At 37.4% G+C, this 21,628-nt stretch overlaps 1 protein-coding gene across 1 annotated transcript in view; it reads left to right on the top strand.

Moving 5' to 3' along the window:
- LOC134670639 (uncharacterized) overlaps nucleotides 1-17,413 on the top strand; it is a 276,108-nt gene extending 258,695 nt beyond the window's left edge. The window contains exons 3-4 of the mRNA XM_063528448.1: nucleotides 12,381-13,816; nucleotides 14,653-17,413. Coding sequence (XP_063384518.1) covers nucleotides 12,388-13,816; nucleotides 14,653-15,728 — 2,505 coding nt within the window. The 5' untranslated portion in view covers nucleotides 12,381-12,387 and the 3' untranslated portion in view covers nucleotides 15,729-17,413. The remainder of the gene's footprint in view (nucleotides 1-12,380; nucleotides 13,817-14,652) is intronic.
- Nucleotides 17,414-21,628: the final 4,215 nt, after the last annotated feature.

The following is a 21,628-nucleotide window of genomic DNA, read 5'->3' as shown; positions in this document are numbered from 1 at the left end:
ATAATTTACCTCAAATTATTACCGCTAAAAGTGCCGGATTTGGAACCACAAGCTTACTTCTGCGAACTTCTTTCTAATGCTAAAAAAAACGGACTGTAGATGGTGGTAGTTCTCAATCCTCAACTGTGTATTTGGCCACTAGTGAAATCAGTTTCTTTTTTCAAACTGTCAAAAGTTCAAAACGATTTTGCCGCTATGGAATTTATATGAAACACTAGCATGTGACGTCACAATCAAATTACCTACTCTTTATAGTTTTGTACGGGTTTTAAAATAGAAATTGTGTCTAAAAATAACTGCTGTCTACGTTCCTCTATTAATCTTCTGATGCTTTACTTCATACATGGTTTAAAATAATTTATTTTAAATACAGTCAAATATCCTACTGTGCGTTTCTCCATAGTTCTTGCCTCGCACAGCTATAGTTCGTTTTTTTAGCATTAGAAAGAACTTGCAAGAAGGTAAGCGATTTTGACAAGTCTTTTAATTGAAAAACGCTTTTTAAAAATCAAAATTTAATACTTATGAAAGCAGAAGAATATCAATGATCGTATTAGATTCATAATTGTTACATATTTGCCGTAACTTATTTTTAAAATGGGTTTTTCAATTAAAAGACACATCAAGATTATTTACCTTATTTCTAATGCTAAAAAAAACGAACTATAAACTGTGGAATGAACTGTCGCGAGCGAGATCCTACCGCGAAGACTAGGGGCGCGATTCGGGAAATTAATTAGAGATTCACTAGATATGAAATAGTAAAGATATGTGATGTTCCACGGCAAAAGGTACTTTATGGCTCCTGGCGCTTACGCTATCATTAACACATTCACTGCCCCCTACGCACATGTGCGTCCACCGCGGTCATACAAGTTTGTTCCTAGGCCACCGCCACCTGGCAGTGAATGCGTTAACGCCGCTCCAATATTCAGCCGGGGCAATGGTACCTTTTGCTGTGGAACGTCACATATCTTTACTATTTCATATCTAGTGAATCTCTAATTAATTTCCCGAATCGCGCCGTAGAGCGACGTGCGGATCCATCCAATGTGAAAACCGCGTAACTTTTCCGTTGACGCAATTATCCAATATTGAGCAACACCATTAGCTAAGTACCAATCTATTTTGCCAGTAATTGGCACGGCCGGGTGCCACTCGATATCCACTTCCCTTGTAAATTGGGTCACGTGTCCTCATTAGCCCTCATTGTGTTTTACGCGGATCAGTTGGCGCATTGTTGCAAGTATTGTAACGTAGGTACGAGTACCCTACGAGTTTGAAAAAACTTATTTTTGATGAGAATATGTTATTTAAAAAAAAGATCAGAGAAGAGGAGAAGATAATTCTTCTTCACCGATTGTCACTTTCAATCTTAATTCGGCTAAGATCTAACCAATTCATACGGCTCAGTGAACCAGCGAGGCTACGGGAAACATCGAAATCCTAAAATTTACAATCTGCGTCCCTGTCCCTCGAAGCAAGAGTGACAGAAATGGACATAGTCTTAGAATTTCGCGATAACCGTCCAGCCTTTGAAGAAATGGCGCGTATCGCCGTCCCGATATTAACAGCTTCCAATCTATTAACCCACAAACATTATCATTAGGCTTAATTACTTGTAATAAATAATTGGCCTCAATATCTGTGGCCGTAGCCAAAATGATAATCGTGTATTGACAAAGCAAATGACCTTTTAGAACAAAATACGCAAGGAACAAGCGTAGGTGATGATTTGATGAAACATTAGACTCTTCTAGTCGAGCCAATCAGTTATTATACCACTTACAAAATCTCGTAAAACCTAATCAAACGAAAGTTAGCATTGTGAACTATACTAATTGGTAGTCCAAAGGCCGACGCGCCATAGTGAAACAGAAGACAAATGTCAGTACTCTGACTTCCTTAGTTGTCTATGTACATTTGCATGTGACGCCAGCGGCTATGGGACAATTCTTCATATCAAATATCAATGATACTGCCAATTTTAAGGCCTTTAATGTTAAGGCCTACTATTGTTTTTTTTCCTTGACTCCTGGTACCATCGCTTTTAGTTCAACGCTATGAACACAGACAAAAACTACCTGAATTGATGATAGTCCTATACTCTGTATCTTTAGGTATTTAAATAAAAGTAAACAAAATCTACCCTCAAATGGCTCCTTAAGCCAGTTGAGGGTAGATGAAAACATTACACGATCAAATAATGTAGGTAGATTTAGTCAGGTCATTCAGTTACTGATCCAGGCGGTTTTGTAATTGATCGGTTAACCAATAAATGTTATAATTACCCGAAAATGTACAAATTGTTTGTTTACTTTTATTTAAATACCTAAAGATACAGACTATAAATAAGTCTATAGTTTTAACTAGAAACAAATTACCTGAAGATTGTATGTAATAGAAAATTATAAGTCGGGCTAAGGTAATCTGCATGGCATTTGCAATGACAAACTGTGGACATGCCATCATTAATGTCAAATTTCTACGAAATTAATAAGGACACTAGGTAATGACACTCGTTTTGTTATATTCAAATTGGTGCAAAGTTAGCTTAGACGGTCTCTAACATTTACAGTATTTTTAGAAATATCGTTTTCTCGTAGATTTTCAGTTTGCTTATGTTATGAGTATTCGATGTCATATTTACCGAAGCAAAATTACCGTGCTATTTTGGCATAATGCCAGTTTTTTTAAGACATCGGAGCACTGTAACTTACGAGATGTGATGTTTCTTATAATTCATATTAATACAAATTAGTTCCACAGCATTACAGTATTATCCTCACAAGAATTTAGTCGTTCAAATATGAATTCAAGTCTCAATATGAAGTCAAGATACTGATTGTATCCCTAGTGTGCCAAGGCGTACTAACACATTAACAAGTCATGCAATGAATTAGAAAAGCTTAATTAAAAATGAAAACGGATGTTTCGTACAGTAATTAGATCAAGAAAGTTTGCTGCCGTAACGTTCATAACTATACTAAATGGATGGCGTAAACGTTGAAACTTCTTATTGTTTTAAATGCTTGGGCTTCTGCCAGCTATATACCTAACTAGCGACCCGCCCCGGCTTCGCACGGGTTAAGAAATTATACACCTAAACCTTCCTCAAGAATCACTCTATTGATAGGTGAAAACCGCATGAAAATCCGTGCAGTAGTTTTTGAGTTAATCACGAACAAACATACAAACACACAAACAGACAGAAGCGGCGGGGGACTTTGTTTTATAATGTGTAATGATGAGCAGCATAGTCAAGAATGTCAAGATTTTTAATTTTCTAAATGTTACATAGGTACAGATGTAGTAGTGCATATTTATTTTCCATCGTATTTTACGGACACGTACGAACGTGTCTTGCTATTTCAGTCAGTCTCGGTGCAAAAAGTACTGAGAATACGAACGTTTCCGAGAAAATACGATGGAAAACAATTATGTACTACATCTGTACTAGTGCTTTTAATACTCTACCATTTATCATTAAGGCTCCTCTTCACGTTGGGCCAACGTCAACGCCAACGAGGGACGCAGCCATGCGGTAGAATGAGATAGCAATATCACTTGCTCCCTCTAACGCATAAATGCGTCCCTCGTTGGCGTTGGCGTTGGTCCAACGTGAAGAGGTGCCTTTAGATTGTCGAAGCCAATCATTGTATCTCTAGACCTCTCGTATTTATCTCGGCGTTGATTGTGACAGCTGATTAAGCCACGGGTAGCAATGCACGCACGAGAACTTTCCAAAGTTGCGAAACTTTCCACATGAGAAATTCTCGGGAACTTCTGAGAATGTTCTCGAGAACGAGAATTTATTTATTTATCGTAGTTTATACCATGAATATTCACGATAGTTTAGGTGTAGTCCTTACCCCCAGAAAATTCCGACTTTTGGTCGTCCGCTTCCGGTCAGAAAAATGTATGACGGCCCGGCCAAACGGTCAGACTTAGGTGGGGGGTGCTCGACCAAATGTCATAGAGGGACCCTGGCAGTTTTTGACGCCGCCATTTTTTTTTAATATGGCAGACCTTTTTTTTAAACTTTTTGAATTTTGTCCTAGCGCGCTGAAATTTTGGTCACGGAATCTCGGGGTCCCCTAGATACCTATGAAAAAATTTTTTTTGGAAAAATGTTACAATTGCGGGAAAACTGGCCACTTTTATTTTGTATGGCAACTTTTAAACGGTGCGTGATAGGTGGGGGGTGCTCGACCAAATGTCATAGAGGGCCCCGAGACAAAACAAACTGCATTAAAGAAAAACAAAATGGCCGACTTTTTTTTTAATATTTTTAAGTTGGTCCGAGCGCGCTGAGATTTGCAATGGCGGGAGATAGAGGCCTCTAGATTCTAATGAAACTAAAAAAAAATTTTGGAAAAATTTGTCGAAAGTCGAAATGTTCTCTGATATAAAGTGAGAATTTAAGCAACTTATTGGTAAATTTATCACATCAACAAAATAGCTAACTGTAATAGACAGTAATATATGCATAATAACATTTAGTTTTAAGTTATGCCTATTTAAACTTTATTTCAAGTATATTCTCTTGTTTAAACAATAATTTCCATGTTGCAGGAATGTTCTGAGAACATTCTCGAGAACGTTTCCGCTTTTTGGGAATGTTCTGCAATTTGTACATTGCTAGCCACGGGTTAACGGCCCGGGAATTATATCAATAAAGCGTAACGAGTTAGAATTGATTTAATAGCTCGGTTATTAGTTTAAGAGAAATACGGTGCCGACGGGCGGCGCCTGCGTGATACAGTCAGAAGCAGAAATTGCTAAGCGGGCGAGGTGTTCAAAATTACCTTGACGCGCTCTTATTCTCTTAACAATTAAGTCGCGTCCAGATCATTTTGAACACCTCACCCGCTTAGCGACTATTGCTGCTGACTGTACACAAAGGTTATATGCCAAGTCGGACTGCGTTGTATCAGCAAAAAAGGGAGGAGCCACACTGTCAATCTCCTTATTAAAAATGACAGGATTTTCACTCATAATTTTATAACTAACACGGAACTTAATCGCGCTTGCCTTATGGTGGAGGAATTGTATCAACATCTTGATACGATTCCTCGCCAGTCTGCCTGTGACAATGAACGTAACGTCACGTTCGAAACGTCAGGCCATAAATAAACTTAAGTTATAATAAAATTAAAAATTACAAGGTTTAACATACGAATCTTGATGTCAATAAATTTATTATAAAAAATAATTCAAAGAAATCCTTTAGAGAATAGAATTAATTCTTTATAAGCCATTTTTGTAACTACGCATAAACTCTATGTCATCTATGAAACGATAAAGCGTCCACAGTTCATTGGGTCACGTATGGACCGTTCAACGTTCAGTCGTTCATTCAATAGATACAAAGCTCCATTCAGTATCATTGCGTCATGCGAATGTCATTATTTGTGGCGTTTTCAACCAATATAGTACTTGTTGTCGGTTGTCAATAAGACGCTATTTTCATATAGCTTCAATTTGAAATCAACCTTATCGACAACCGACAATATGGTACCTTTTGTAACAAAACGTCACATTTACTGGCCTGTTTTAGTTCATATAGTTCTCATAATATGGTCTACGACTTGTTTATATTGACATACTAGCTTTTGCCCGCGACTTTGTATGCGTCAAAGATTGATTAAAAAAACTACCCTATGTCCTTTCCTGGGCCTCTAACTATTGCATGGAACTATCTGTAATATCTCTATACCAAATTTCATCTAAATCGGTTTAGTGGTTTATGTGAGGTAACAGACAGACCCGGACCCGGGTATGTCCTTAAACTTACGTCCAAGGCTACCGGTGGACGGGCAGCAGCGTCCCTCAAATTCGGTGTACTCGACTGCGATCGCCAACCCGCCTGCCAAGCGTGGCGATTATGGCATTCACCCCCCATAACAAGGGGGAGGCCTATGTTCAGCAGTGGACGTCTTATGGCTGAGATGATGATGATGATGAACAGACAGAATACCAGGTGCTAGTATTATGTTGATTGGAACCATCTAATATTGAAACCAATATCCACTCGACTAGTCAGCATTGTAATATTGAACTGAATATCAAAACATCTTATGCATAAAATAACTTTCTTCACATTGGACCACATGATATCGTCTATCGCAAACTACACTGGAACAAGTAAAATGTAATATTGGTACACATCTGTCTAATGTATCTACTTACTGTACTTTTTCATTTTCAAAATTTTCAACTTTCTCACTAGTAAGCGTATTAACTGTAGTATTACCACGACTGCCTTTATTAGCAGTGTGAAACAGTTTGATATCAGTTACTGCATGGAAAGTAAAGCAAGCCAGTTCCTTGTGACCCGTTTTTATACGTAGGTATATTTAATATGTCGTAGTATCACGAGGTTGATTTGAACTTAACTTCCATACAGACCACAAAATGGTAAGAGCATCACTGTCAACGAAGCAGAAACCAAAAAGAAGACATTTTCAGAATAAGTATAAAACTGCCTTGGTATTAACTGGAAACAAGGAGTCACTTCGTGAAAATTTTAATACTACAATAAACAGACATGCGACCGTAAACTACAAGACGACTCAAGAACGATACGACAATCTACTGGATATACTCAAAACGCAAATTGTTAATACAAATAATCAAAACAAACAAACAGAAAATATACTATCTCCAGAAACTAAACAATTAATTACAAAGAGGAAAGAACTCTTAAAAGAAGGTACAAACAAGCAAACTCGCGAAAAGATATCAGAAATAAGCAAACAGATACTCGTGCATATAAGACAAGATAGAAAAAATAAACGACTGAACCTTATCAAAACATCCATTGAAAAAACTGGAGGACTAAGGAAAGCATTAAAACGACTTGATAAAAAGAAAACGTGGATGCCAAACATCAAAAGCAGACAAGGAAAGTGTACAAGCAAAAGAGAAGATATACTAGAAATTGCCACAGACTATTACAGAATACTATACCAAAAACAAACAACACTACCGGAAGAATCCCAAATGGAAATATTCGCAGACACTGAACCAGTACCAAATATACTACAGGAAGAAACAATAAGAGCAATCAACACACAAAAACAAGATAAAGCACCAGGCTCAGACCAAATAACAAACGAGTTACTAAAACACACGTTACCAGTGATTGGACCAAGACTAACAGAAATATTCAACGACATCCTAACAACCGAAAGCATACCCAAAGATTGGATGAAATCAACTATAATACTAATACATAAAAAAGGAGACAAGGGAGACATGAGTAACTATAGACCAATAAGTCTAATGGCAAACATTTATAAGATATTTTCAAAGATAATACTATCACGTATCACGGTCAAACTCGAAGAAAATCAACCCAAAGAACAGGCGGGCTTTCGAAGCAAATTTTCCACGATAGACCACATCCACGTCCTAAGACAAGTGATCCAAAAATACAGGGAATATAATAAAGTCTATTACTTAGGATTCGTGGATTTTAATAAAGCATTCGATACCATATATCATGATAGCATCTGGAAAGCGCTAACAATACAGGGAGTAGAGCCCAAATACATTAGAATACTCAAAAACATTTACTCGAATAGTACGGCCCAAGTTAAGCTGGAAAGAACAGGGGAAGAATTTCCACTCGAAAGAGGAGTCAGACAGGGCGACCCAATCTCACCGAAATTATTCTCCGCGGTATTAGAGATGGTCTTTAGAAACTTGGAATGGGATCGAAATGGAATCAACATAAACGGCGAAAAACTTAACCACCTACGTTTCGCAGACGATATCGTCCTGTTTTCTGAAGATCCAAGTAACTTAGAAGAAATGTTACAACAGCTATCTGATGAAAGTGCCAAGGTAGGTCTCTCAATGAACACCTCCAAAACAAAGGTGATGACAAACTCAACTAGAGTAGATATTAAAGTAAATAATGGACAAATACAGTATGTGAATGAATACATATATCTAGGTCAACTAATAGCCCCAGAAGATACAATGCAAAAAGAAATAAACAGAAGGATTACAAATAGCTGGAAACGATTCTGGTCTTTGAGCGAAATTATGAAGGACAAAGACATGCCCATCAAAGAGAAAAGGAAGGTATTTGATACGTGTATCCTCCCATGCTTATCGTATGGATGTCAAACATGGGCACTGACCGAACAACAACTAAACAAAATAAAAGTGTGTCAAAACGGAATGGAGAGAAGTGTTCTAGGAGTAAAACGCAGAGATAAGGTTAGTCTACAAATTATAAAGAATAAAACTAAATTCAAAAACATCCAATATGTTTACAAACGATTAAAGTGGAGATGGACAGGGCATATGTTAAGGGAAAGAACAGAAATGTGGACAAAAAATAATAACGGAATGGTACCCGAGGGACGGGACAAGAAAAGAAGGAGGACAATTTAAACGTTGGGAAGACGACATAAGAAAGATAGCTGGCCCTACATGGAGACGAACTGCAAAAGACAGGATAAAATGGAAAGGTTTAGAGGAGGCCTATGTCGAGAGACAAGCTGTAAAAAGGAAGAAGCGAAAACCGGTTGCCGATTCACTTAGTTAAGGAATTAGATATAAAATATATAGTGTAGTATAAAAGAAACATAGTGCAACTTAATACTTATATTATTATTATGTTACACAGCAATAAAGGCTTATTTTATTTTTTATTTTTATTTATTTTATTTTATTTTTAGTATCACGAACTCTTATATTTAAAAGAAAAAGAAATAACAATAGGCCAATCAAATTAGATTTATTCCAGGAATTAATTCCCAGCAAGCTGAAAATCGTCTTAATACCTTCATTTGGATTTGGTTCTAAATAAGTGTAATCCGAGTTTGCTCCATTCCAGGAGTTGTGGAAAAAATGGTGTTCTTTTTAAATTTTTTGCTTGTAGTTCAAAAATGGTACGGTTGAAGGTTTACTCTAATCATGATAAAAATGTAGATCTGAGGATCCGAAAAGTACATAGGTACCTTAATATGAATTCATAGTCAAACATTTTAAAAAATGACCGCCACATTGAATTACTTTTGTTTTGGTAAAATCGTGTTAAAATCCGTTTTTTTACTAGTGTCTGATCTAAAGGCTTTTTTTTGGATCTAATTAAACTGGCCTAAAAGGCTAACTTAATATTTTATATAGGTAGGCACTTATACCTGTCCAATTTCTAGAAAAAAACCGCTGAAATGGAAGTGTTTGAAGAACTAATTTGGGCAGGGGACTAGCTGTCTCCGTATTTCATAATCAAATCCAGCTTCATCTTCATTTACGTTTCCTTGTCTCTGCCACGTAATTTCAAATTTTCTCTGGAATATTTTTTAAGCAATACCTACAGTAGGTAGGTGCTAGTAACTAGCACTTCAAAACCCAAAGGAACTTAAATTACTTGAGGCATCTAGAAACTTAAATCATTCATTCAATAGAGGTGACAGCAAGGTGTCATCTATTGGGCATTAGCATGTCGAGCACTAAAGTACGTTTACCTTAAATGATTCATAATTGTTACATATTTGCCGTGACTTATTTTTCAAAAGTGTATTTCAATAAAAATACACGGCAAGATTGTTTATCTTGTTTCTAATGCTAAAAAAACTAGATATATAGCTAGAGTTTTAAAATGAGAGCGTAGCTACGTATGTATGGAGAACTGAGCTCGCTGAGGACTCTTAACGGTGATCACAGAGGTCCCAAAACACAATAAAAAGGGTCTATATCAAATAAATTTCGGCGTAACGGGTTAAGGATGAAGAGCCACGGTAATATAGGGTGATGTCTTTCTTTAACGGTTACTCTTAGAACATTGCGCCTCCTCGCTTTGTGGTGCAAGTGACAAAATTTGAGACCATTTTTGTAGATTAAGCGTCATTTACACCATTCCACTAACCCGGGGTTAACCGGTTAAAACTGGAGATACCATGGTTACCAGTACATTTTGACACAGGTTTAACCGCTTAACCCCGGGTTAGTGGGATGGTGCAAGTGGCTCTAAGTAGTGGAATAGTCCGAATAGTATATTTATATTAACATACCCGGCAGTAAAGTAGGAAATGTCTCGGCGTCGCCTCGGCCGACAATTACCTTCATATTTTTCTGTTCGACGGAACTGGAAAAAGCAAAAGTAAGAAACACTAGTTTCGACACTGATTGTACATTCGCTATCAGATATATCGGAGCGGCCAAGGAGGTGCTCACAAATATCTTAACACGTCTCTATTGTCAATGCGTTAGAGTGCGTGTTCAGATATTTTTGAGCACCTTGGCCTCTCCGATATAAGTTAATTGTGCTAGTTTTTGTCCAGTTGACGAAATTTGAAAATAACCTTCATTGCTGCACTTTGGACTTATTGCATGCTTAATATCTAAACAATTTATCTATCTACACACATATAAATTATATTTCGCCAATTTAGTAGCAAATCATAAATTAAATGTATGATTTACTAATCCGTCAAGTGGACGAAAACTGACACTGGACGGTACACTGACGCAATTACCCTATCTGATAGCGATAGTAATTTCGGCTACAGCCCCTGACTTGCGCCGTGCCCGTCAATAATTCCGGCAGTCAGTGCTCGCCGGCGCACTCACGGCGAAATTGTACCAGTTTATGTGCGGAATGTAATTACACGTGATAATTATTACACGTAATATACTGACGACGGATCTAGGAGCCAGGAGCCTTAGTTACTATTATATAACGTCAGACTGTATGTTTACCCCGTGGTAGGTGGGCATTTCCATTTAAAGTTGTAAACCCAACTTGCATTTTAGATTTTGGAATTTTTATATTATTTTATTTATTTATTTAACCCTTTATAAGGCATAAGGGTGTCAGGAATTATGCAAAATTGAACTCTATCACTTTGAAATAAAGTTCAAAATCAGGTGGGAAATATATTATCTCTGCCTTATAAAGGCTTAAACTTTATTGAACAGAACACAGAACATAAAAAAAATGTACAAATATTATGTATATATATATATATTTTCACTCAGATTCACGAACCCTTACGATCCTAATCCAAGAAAAAGTGTCACCTAAATTTTATACTAATTTTTGCTGTCCGCTTGGTTACGGTCATAGAAGGTTGTATTGAAAACCGTAACCAAACGGAACAAAAATTTTGGGGACACTTTTTTTCTCAGTAAAAATGGAAAAAGCTCGTGATTCTGAGTAGAAATAATATAAAAAATCCCAATTCTAACCCAAAAAAATTTGGTACAACTTTAAATAGAAATGCCCAGGTTTTAACATATTGCATGCATAATTTATAGGATAAACATGTATTACGCAAAAAGGAATGGGGAAATCTTAAAATTGGAAAGAAGCAAAAAAATATAAAGCAACTTATACAATAGAAACAGGCAATTAATCAGTCAGATACTCGTGACCATAGCTTCTTTAACATTCCCTTATCTTTCCAATTTAAAGTATCGTCTCAAAGGAGTCGCAAAATAAATCCCTTTTCCTAGCTATCTATCCCACATAGTGTGGGGGTCAGCTTTCCTGCTTCACCTTCTCCACTTCGCCCTGTCCACGAATATAGTCAAAATCGTTTTAAAATCCCTATTTTAAGTTCCTTCAACAACTGCAGCAGTAATTAAAATGTTTTTGTCCCCAGAACTCAAAACGCCATATGCTTTAACTGCTACCGTTTTAACTTCAAAAGCACTAAATCTATTAAAAGACTATATAAAACCGTGTTCTTTATGTAAATTGCTTAGTTTACTGTGGGCTATTACTATTGCGCGCTGAACAGTAAAGACTGCGGTGTGCTTGAATGCTTTCTATTTTGGAACAGAACGACCCTAATGGTTTTTATTGCCCTTTGAAGATGGCATGGGAAGTGAGAAAGGTCTGCCATAATAGACATTAACTAAGAGAACATTAGGCATTCGTAGACGATAAAGTAAATCAGTTAAGGTGAGAGTTCATTTCCAACGACAGCTGCAATACTGTTCATTTTACTATGGAAATTGACAATGACAGCGAAGCGTTGAGTACCGGTAGTGCAGCTGCGGTTAGAAATGGAATGTTACCATTACGAGTACATTAAGAAGATTCATGATAAACTGTCTATTGTCTTAAGCTCTTAACGATTGAATCTTGGTGGTTTGTAATTATTTAACTTTAACAAATAAGCAATTATAACAGAACCACTGTAGATTGGTTGGTGAAATTGTCGTCCAGTAGTACCGATGAAGCTAGCTTAATTAGGGGTTTAGGTTTTTAATTGCTACTTATTAAGCATACCTACTGCACCTCATTGCTGAACCTTCAACTACAATATTTTCTCATGAACGAGCTCAGTTAAGCTCATAATTATACTCAAACTATTACTAGTAAAAGCTTAATTATCGTTTTATTGTTACAGATTCAAAATGGAGTGTCTAAAGAAGCTACTCCTGTTCAGCGTGGTGGCGGCGGCCGCGGCAGACTTCACCGCCAACTGCCCCGAGAAGTGCAAGTGCGTGTGGGCCGGCGGCAACAAGCAGGCCGTCTGCTCCAACGCCGGCCTCCGCGACCTCCCCAAGACCCTCAGCACCGAGATACAGATCCTAGACCTCTCTAACAACCCCCTCTACGAAATCACCCGACGCGCATTCGAAGAAGCCCAACTTAACAACCTAAAGAAACTCTTCCTCAGAGACTGCAAACTCCAAACCATACACAAACATGGTCTCAGCGGACTCGCTATCATGATTGAACTCGATCTATCAAAGAACAACCTCAAAGATCTACACTCTGACACTTTCAAAGAAACTGCCAAGATTAGATGGATACTGCTCAACGATAACCAACTCGAAACCCTCGACGATGGCTTGTTCAATAATCTACCGTTTTTACAAAAAGTTGACCTGAGCAATAACAAGATTAAACATATCGGTGTGAAGACTTTCATGAATGTACCTAAGCTAAATAATCTAAAGCTGGATAATAACCTCCTTGAGTCACTGAAAATCGATACTCTTAGCGCATTGACCGCGCTAACTAGTTTAGATGTTCACGATAACCCCTGGAAATGCGACTGTTACTTACAGCCTTTAAGAAATTGGGTAATAAGCAAGAATTTATACACAACTCCTGTGGCTTGCGCAGAACCTGCTAAAGTTCAAGGAAAGTTATGGAAAGAACTAGATACCAATGATTTCGCTTGTCGACCAAGCATCGTGTACCCCACCGCCAGCATGACCGTACAAACACATGACACAAACATTACCCTGTCCTGCCAAGTCAACGGCAATCCATTACCAGACGTTAGTTGGGTTTTGAATTCTCAAATAATCGATGGCAGTTACAAAATTCAGGGTGAATCGAAGTACTATCTAAGTAAGAGTAATGATGAAAACAGCAAATGGGTCAACTTGACCATCATATCTTCTGGCACGACTGACAGCGGTGAATATTTGTGTGTGGCTAGAAACCCTGGTGGCGTCGAAGAGAGAAGTGTCATGTTGGCAGTAGCTCATACCCCGCCCGGCGTTCCGGTGCCAACTGGTTTCGATAGTAATATGCTGCCAGTTCTGATTGGAGTATCTTGCACAGCCGCGATATTGCTGATCTTACTAGTTATTCTATGCTATTGTTGCTGCCGGCGACGAAGTTCCGACAAAAAAGCGGATACGACGAACGGAGAGGCGTTAATTGAAGGTTCGGTTATACCGGAGATGGAAAAGAGCTTGATCACTGCAGTGAATCCTGTGACGAAGCCTCCGCGGAGATACGATAACCCGCCTTCGATCATGAGTGGGGCGACCGAGATGTCGGAGTTGAACAAGACATTGCTGGACAATGATTCGAATGTATTCGGTAAGTTATTTTCTTAAAGAATTATCTAATGTTTTGTTTTTACCGACGGCATTATTTTGCGATGTGAATATATAGGTCATAGGTACTGGGCAACTTCTACTATAGGATCAACACCGAAATCGCGAAATAAAATCCGCACAGAAATAGCTGTACATCTAACCAAGCCAAAATGTATGAAATAGTCAATTTCTTTTTCTTGATTTCAGGGTTGGGTCCTGTAGTAAAAGTTGCTCGGTGTAACCTATAAAATATTCACATCGCAAAATATTACCGGGAGAAAAAAAATGCAGATTAAGTAAATGAAAGTTAAATAATATATAGCTGGTCAAGCAGATCTTGTCAGTAGAAAAAGGCGGCAAATTTGAAAAATGTAGGCGCGAAGGGATAGTTCCCCATAGAAAATTTGAATTTCGTGCCTTTTTTGACTGACAAGATTTGCTTGGCCAAGTATATATACGTAATCACAGTCTGCAAAGTTACATTTTCATATTCCCTTCAAAAATTCAATATTGATACGACTATTTACTGTTTACCGCACTTATAAAATAGTTATGTGTTGATAAAGTTTCTACTTGGATATTAAGTACATTAACTTAATTTATTTCATCGCGTTGTTAAGTCTGATAATTATAATTGCTACATTTAATTTATTATACTTTTATCATGGGCTATAAACGGCCCAATTACAGTTCTCGTGCCACTTTATGTGCCTGGAAACTTACTAGGTCACTAATTATTTTTCTTTACCTACTCACTATTCAAGCCCGACTTCATTACTCGTAGTAATTTAATTGAATGAGTTTCCATGTTTTGAATGCACATTTCTATTGTTTCAGCGCACACTGACGACGAAAAGCGGTCACTCGACTTTGATCACCAGCCAAAAAGGTCGCAGGACGCCCTCAACGTTGAATATGGAAGAACCGCTTATCCCCCGGACTTATTATCGTTCCCTGCGCGAGCCGCACAAATCTCCCCAGCGGCCAGCAACGCTTCCACTGTCCCAGACACCACCCGACTGCCACCGCAACTGAATCCAGTCAGTCCCATCCACTCACCCATCTACGGAATGACCACCAATCAAAACCTCTTCAGAACACTACCATATTCCCGCTCTCAATCTCCTTTCACGGCACCTATCACGCCGCCAGTCGTAACGCCAAGACAGGGCTACGTAACTATCCCAAGACGACCGAGAGTCCCAAGTTGGTCTAGTACTGCTAGCACACAAATTTTACCAAGCGCTGAGGCTCAAGAACCGCTATACGACAATTTGGGATTAAGGACTACGGCCAACGGAAGTTCAGTGCTGTCTTTAAATAAGACTGGATTAGAACCGACGTTTTCTCCGATGAGGAATCGACCATTGCCGGCCACACCTGCGGCATACCCACCCCATCAGCCCCACCAAGTCTTTTATGCCCCTATAGAAGAGCAAGAACCGGCACCGTCTCCTGTACCACAATACAATCCTCGCAATAGCGTCGCGTCTCAGATGTCTAACATGCTCTCGTCCCCCGGTCCTCAGGAACCAATGAGTCCATCAAGAATGAGTTGGGCAGCAAAAAATACTTCAACACCTCAACCTGAGCCGAGAAAGACTTTGTACAACGAAAACAGAAATTCAGACACTCAATCTCAAGTGTCTGATACCAGCACTTTAAGTCGCAAGAAACCTGAAACTGGATCCTTGAGACGTCCAAGGGCTGATGCAGAGGAAGTGTCGTCGCCCTCAAAGGAAGACCCGAGAAAGAACGAGAGCAATGTGTCAATGAACCAAACAGGAACGTTGGGCAGAAGCGGTAAGATTCCACCGCGACCACCACCGAAACCGAAGAAAAAGCCGGCGGCAGAGGCTAACCCCACCGAACCCTTGTTCGAAGACGAAGGAGAGGATGGCACGGAAGTGTAGCTGTAGTGCGTTTAAGACTAAGTGTACTACCAAAGTGCCAATGAGCTTTTAGTGATTTAAAGTGTTATCAGTGACTCGATGATGTGCAAACGGATTATTAAAATTTGTTCGCGGTGCTCGTGTAAATAAACTCTGTACTAGATTTTTTTACAATTGCGTACAATCAAAATTTTATGGACCATTTTAATTAAGGCTCTATCCTGTAGTGATGTAATGTAATGCAAGTGAGTTGTACACCGTATGTTACATATTTTAAGTATTTATTATTTGTGGTACATAATGGTAGCTAATTATAAATTCGCTTGCCAGATTTGCAATGTCTCTTCATCCATTTTCAAGACTGATTATTCTAAATTGGAGTCTGTTGTGTTGACATTCCTTTACCAGCATTCGATAGTGTTTCCATTCCTTAGCTTTACAGTTCATAGTTTGCTAGCATGGTTTGATTGACCCTAGATAGTATTTGGAAGACTGAATTAGACACTTTTTATCTATTGATGATGTCAATAGTAAGTTCAAAGTGTGATTAATCGGCATAATAAACTAGTATTTACTGACACTCACAAAATAACTGTCTCAATTACAATCCAATTATATCGTAACTAATATCTTAAAATATACATTTAACATTATTTTGTGATTGTGAGCTCTAAAAACTTCTTTTACTAAAATAATTAACTTCGCTATTTCTAAGTTAATAATATTTTAGTTTCCACAATTTTTTCGTATGTCCCGGTTAAACAGGTTTCTATAATTAACGACATAATACCTAGTTATTTTTAACAGTTTTAAATGATTCACTGTTAGTTTCACTAGACTTATATCGACCGGGATATGGACGAATGCAAAACAAAAGGTAACCCCGGTCGATATAAGTCTAGTTATTTCTACTCCTTGTAAATTGTCTAACACAATTTTACAATTTAACTCCTCCGACGTTTTTTAAATTGAATGTCAGTGTTCATGTTACCAAGGCCCTTTACTATGTTATATTGGCACACATGATATTTATTATACTTTATCATTATTCAACATTTTACTTCTTTACCTAAACATTTGTGTTGTATGGTCGCTAATAAGTACATGGTTCCTAAGATATTTTGTGTTAAAACTTGATCGCTCGGAATTTGTAATCGTTTTGATCCTATTCAAATATTTATGGTACAATATGACAGACAATATGAACTACTTCTGCCATTTCACGATGGATTTGTATCTTTTATTTTTAATTATTTACTGGGCGATCAAGGAGGTAAATATAGGTGTAAGTTACTGAGTTGCGTTAACTTGTAAATTTTCAGTTATTACTGGTGCTTTTTTGTACGTGCTTTAAACGTAGCAATTATTTGTCTTTTTTATTATTTACATGTACTTGACAATTCCATTTTACGTGCACATCGAAAATTGTGAACTTTTATTTTTTACATCATTTTGACAGCTTACCAAGGATGATTTAGATTGTCTAGACACGTTAGTACATGGCCTAAAACAGCTGTAATTGACCATTATACCTGTCGAAATGTACTCGTGTTTGCCAATGTAATTCTGCTCAGTTTTTGAGTTACTGCTATGTACAATGTACGATATTTTTACAATATTTACTGTAGACATCCAGTTTTATATAGTTGTAAGTGCTGTACATAAAACATTATTATTAAAACTGATTAAATCTATATTTCAGTAAATACTTGTATTATTACAAATTTACCTGTCAATAAGTCAACGTTTACGAGTAGAGCCGGTACAGACAGTGCAACCCGACTGCAACTTGTATGGGAACTGCACGCCGACGTTGCAGTTGTAGTGCAGTCGGCGTGCAGTTCCCCTACAAATTGCAGTCGGGTTGCAGTCCGTCTGTATTGGCCCTAATAGAAAGTAATTGAATTGAGTTCACCAGATACTAAATCATGATTACACAAGTACTCCAATGAAATTAAAACGTACCACTTACGTATGTACACTCAAAAGCAAGAAAATCGCCTGTTTGTATTGTTCTTTAGTGTATAAAAGTTTATTAGCAGTTATCTTGGAGAAACAAAACAGGCGACACAGGAGACAGAGGTAGGTAAGACAATGAAAAATTGCTAGTTACAAGGAGCAATTAGTAACGAAAACATTTGTGGACCGAACTAAATAATTAAATTTCAGGAACATGACATAAAAACTTCTTCTTATTCGAGTCACAAAAAAATAGAAGTGCTCATGTTTATTCCCAAATAATTTATTTCATTCAAACAAAGAAAAGCTTAACATCGTTTGGGGCTTAAAATCCTGAAATAGAAGTGTGACGAAATCAAAGCAGTGTCACTTAAAACCAAATCTTTATGCCTTAAGAGAGACGTGAATAAAGAAGACTGCTGGTAATTGGTATACCTACTCCACAGAAAACTGCATGTCTCGTTATTGTTGCAGGTAATAACATTTGCGAGGCTTAAGTTCAATATACATGACGCTATGCTATTAATAATAGCATAATATAGAAACTTACCTATCGAGATAAGTCACTGGTCGGTGTAAAATTTAACACCATTTTACCCCACAGATCTGTTCCATATATTAATATGAAATCGAAGTGTTCGAAATACGATAGATTGGTAAACTTAGGCGCAGCCTTGTGAACGTGAACCAGCATAAACGAGGTCACACAACTCATCGAGGTTATGCCTAGGACTAGGTAAGGTAACTCGTAAAACCTAAGTACCTAAGGTACCATCTTATGCAAACATACAATTTATGGCAAATAAATAAATAAATAAAAGAAACCGAAGTATTTGGTAAAGAAAATCTATTGTTTACAAACAAGATATACACAGTGATATTATAATACTAAAATAAATTAATAACTAACTAGTATTTGGTTGATATTGGGCACTGGGAAATCAGAAGCCCGTCGCCCCCTTTAATTTTTGAGAAATATGTCGCTAGCTGTGTATATGTTAATATCAAACTCGTGGTAAGAAGGTCTATGGTGACATGTAGATTGCCAATAATTATTGTTTACTTGTCTTTGGTAGTATTATCACGCTATTAACAGCACAATACTTATTGTTTCCACGTTTCAACACGTCGGGTTGTAAAAATTTAAAAAGCTCGTAAAGCCGAAGGATCAGTCGGATAAACAAAGGTCCATTGAAGTCACAGGATTTGGGTGAGCCATTGTTTTATTTATTATTAAAAAAAAGTGTGTGGGAAAATAATGAGGGTTCTGTTTTGGTTTAAGATTATAATTAACTTGCTGTAAATGAAACATCAGAAATATTACTTTTTTACACACTAACAGCTCCTATGGATTTTAAAAACGGGTCACTCACGTAGACCCGTTCTTAATATATTTAATATAGCTCCTATGGTTATTATTAAGCAATCAAAGGTAAATTTAGTTATTCTGTAGATATTTATTAGTTTTTACTGCGTAAAACTGCCAAAGCGTAATAATCTGAAAAGCGGCGTCTTAGGCTGACCTAACCCAAAAACACAATCCGCCATACAAGGATATGTAGCAGTTTTATGGGCAAAAATATTGGGCAGTAAAAATCAGTACAAAGCGCTGTCTGGACTTTATTACAATATCGGGGTCACCAAGACGATATTGTCATCGCTTAGCTGTCTCGAGATAACCAGTAAGTTTAGAACTCCGATACGTCAGTCAACTCATATACTCTACAGGGTCTTTTTTGGCCGTTAGCCATATTGTGCGAGGTATACTGAACAACTTTTTCTAAGGGACGGACCCCGAAATTAAAAAAAAATTGGCCTTCCCATAGAAAACGTTGACATCCACTCGACCAAAATGTATGAAAAGGCTAAAAAAAATTTCGTGAGTTGGTCCCATAGAAAAAGTTTTTCACTATGTCCCTACCTAATCACCTCGCACAATATGGCTAATGGTCCAAAAATGACCCTGTATATTATTCATCATACGAGTCATATGATTTTAATTTTTACGATATTCTTACCATATTTTCACACAACGGACACGCTATTAATACGGAAATGTATAGTTTGCCAAAGGACTGTCTTATTTCAAACATAGTGTAACAACATTTTTTTAAAGCCTCATAGGCATTAATATATTTCGTTTCTAATATAAAGGCCATCTAGCGTTGAGCGTTGGTAATACTGGTTTTAATACTTGCATTGATCAACAGAGGGCGTGAGTAGCTCGCTATTCGATTTTTCTTCATTAAAAGGTCTACTTTTATTAATTTACAGAAATTAAAACCTAATTAAATATTTTACAACTTTCTTCTTTCCTTTTTGGAAATTATTATTAAGTATCTTTTCTTATTGAAACGAGTTTTGGAAGCTGTATTTACATCGTGCGCGCAACGAAACGCGGCGCAGCAGTGGAAGTATCTTCGGTTTGATCTGTCAGCTGTCATTTTCAATTCGGATGAGATGGTGTAGTTCGATTCGTTTTCTTCAAAGGCCAGTGAGCCACATTGTTTTTAAATCGCGGCTTAAACCGCTTAATCGTAAGTATTTTTCTTGATCTACGTATCAAATTGTTCGAGACGTGTTCAGTGCTTATTGTTTTATTACTTATTTTCAGGGAGAATATTATGTTCCTCGTACCATAACCTCTGAAGGCCCCATGCATCGACATGAAAGCACGGACTTACAAGCCGGCTTCTTTTCTGCATTGGGTAAGTTGCTCAACCGTTCTGGCGAATTTTAACTCTCGCCGAGGATCGGCCAAGCCACTCATACTTATTGTTTTTTAAATTATTTCCAGGCCTTCAGGAACGGCCTTCAGGCAGGGCTTTTAAGATGAGGTATTTCAAGACGAGGTCTTTCAAGATGAGGTTTTCGTTTACCCCTTCAGTACCCCAGTTAGTCGAGGGCGTCGGCATGGGCAAGGATGTGCTCCAGGCCGCGCTAAGCTGGTGCTTCCTTGGCGGCTTAACTAGCATGGACGTTCGGAGGCGGCGGCTGCGGCACCGGTGTGGTTGAGCTCACCACCACGAAGCTGCAGGGATCGTTACTCACATACTTTATCTAACTGGAGGTCAGACTGTTCTTTTTTTTAAATTTTATAAAGGCGCCCAATATTTAAATATTTTTACCCCTAGTTACCAAGGTCTTCCAGCCTATTGAAACACAGACTCACCCCCTGTGCTCTAAAAATTAATACCTATTTATTTAAGTTACGACTGAGCTAGCTATATTATTATAATATTACCTTAAATTTCTTGTTGTAGTAATTAATATACTTGTTAATACCAATTTCTTTATTATTTTATTTTTATACCACTATAGGGCTTCCCGAACCGTTACAGTGGCAGCCCTACGTGTGGCTCTAGTGTGTTCAAGCTGGAAGACCATTATTCTTTTTATTATTTCCTTTGTTAGTTAACGCGGTTAAGTACCAGGTGTTGTGTATAATGGAGGTTATAAAGCAATAGCCATCCTTGTATTCTTACAATTATCAATTTATCTTAGAGTGTTGCGGTACTGTGTAATTAAATCTAAATATTTTATTTGTACTTTTGAGAGTGTTATCTTGTAGTTATGAAGGTAGTAAGTTAAATAATTTCAAGTAGAATGTTATGAACAGGTGTTACAAGTATTTCTGTACCTATTTTATTGTACATTTATCCTCATTGGTATGGTTGGCAAAATAATTGTTAAAATATTATTTAAAAATAATTAATTAATTTAGAATATTTTGTTGTAGGAGGTTTCTTATGTATTAAAAGTACAGTCAGTTGGATTTATTTACCTTTTTTTTTAGTGACTTACCAATTATAAGTATTCAGTTTTACTTATTAATTGCTAAAAGTGCTGACCATACCTACCTATTTTATTCTTTTACCGAAGTGAAGTGTAAGCAAGTTATACCTAAATTTTCTTTCAAATAGTACCGCAAGCTTATCTATTCTTTTTATGCTTAATGGTTG

Source organism: Cydia fagiglandana, chromosome 14 (assembly GCF_963556715.1).
Source record: "Cydia fagiglandana chromosome 14, ilCydFagi1.1, whole genome shotgun sequence".
Classification (NCBI taxonomy): Eukaryota; Metazoa; Arthropoda; class Insecta; order Lepidoptera; family Tortricidae; genus Cydia; species Cydia fagiglandana.
Note: the sequence above shows the minus strand (reverse complement) of the source record. Positions and strands in the feature narration are given on the sequence as shown.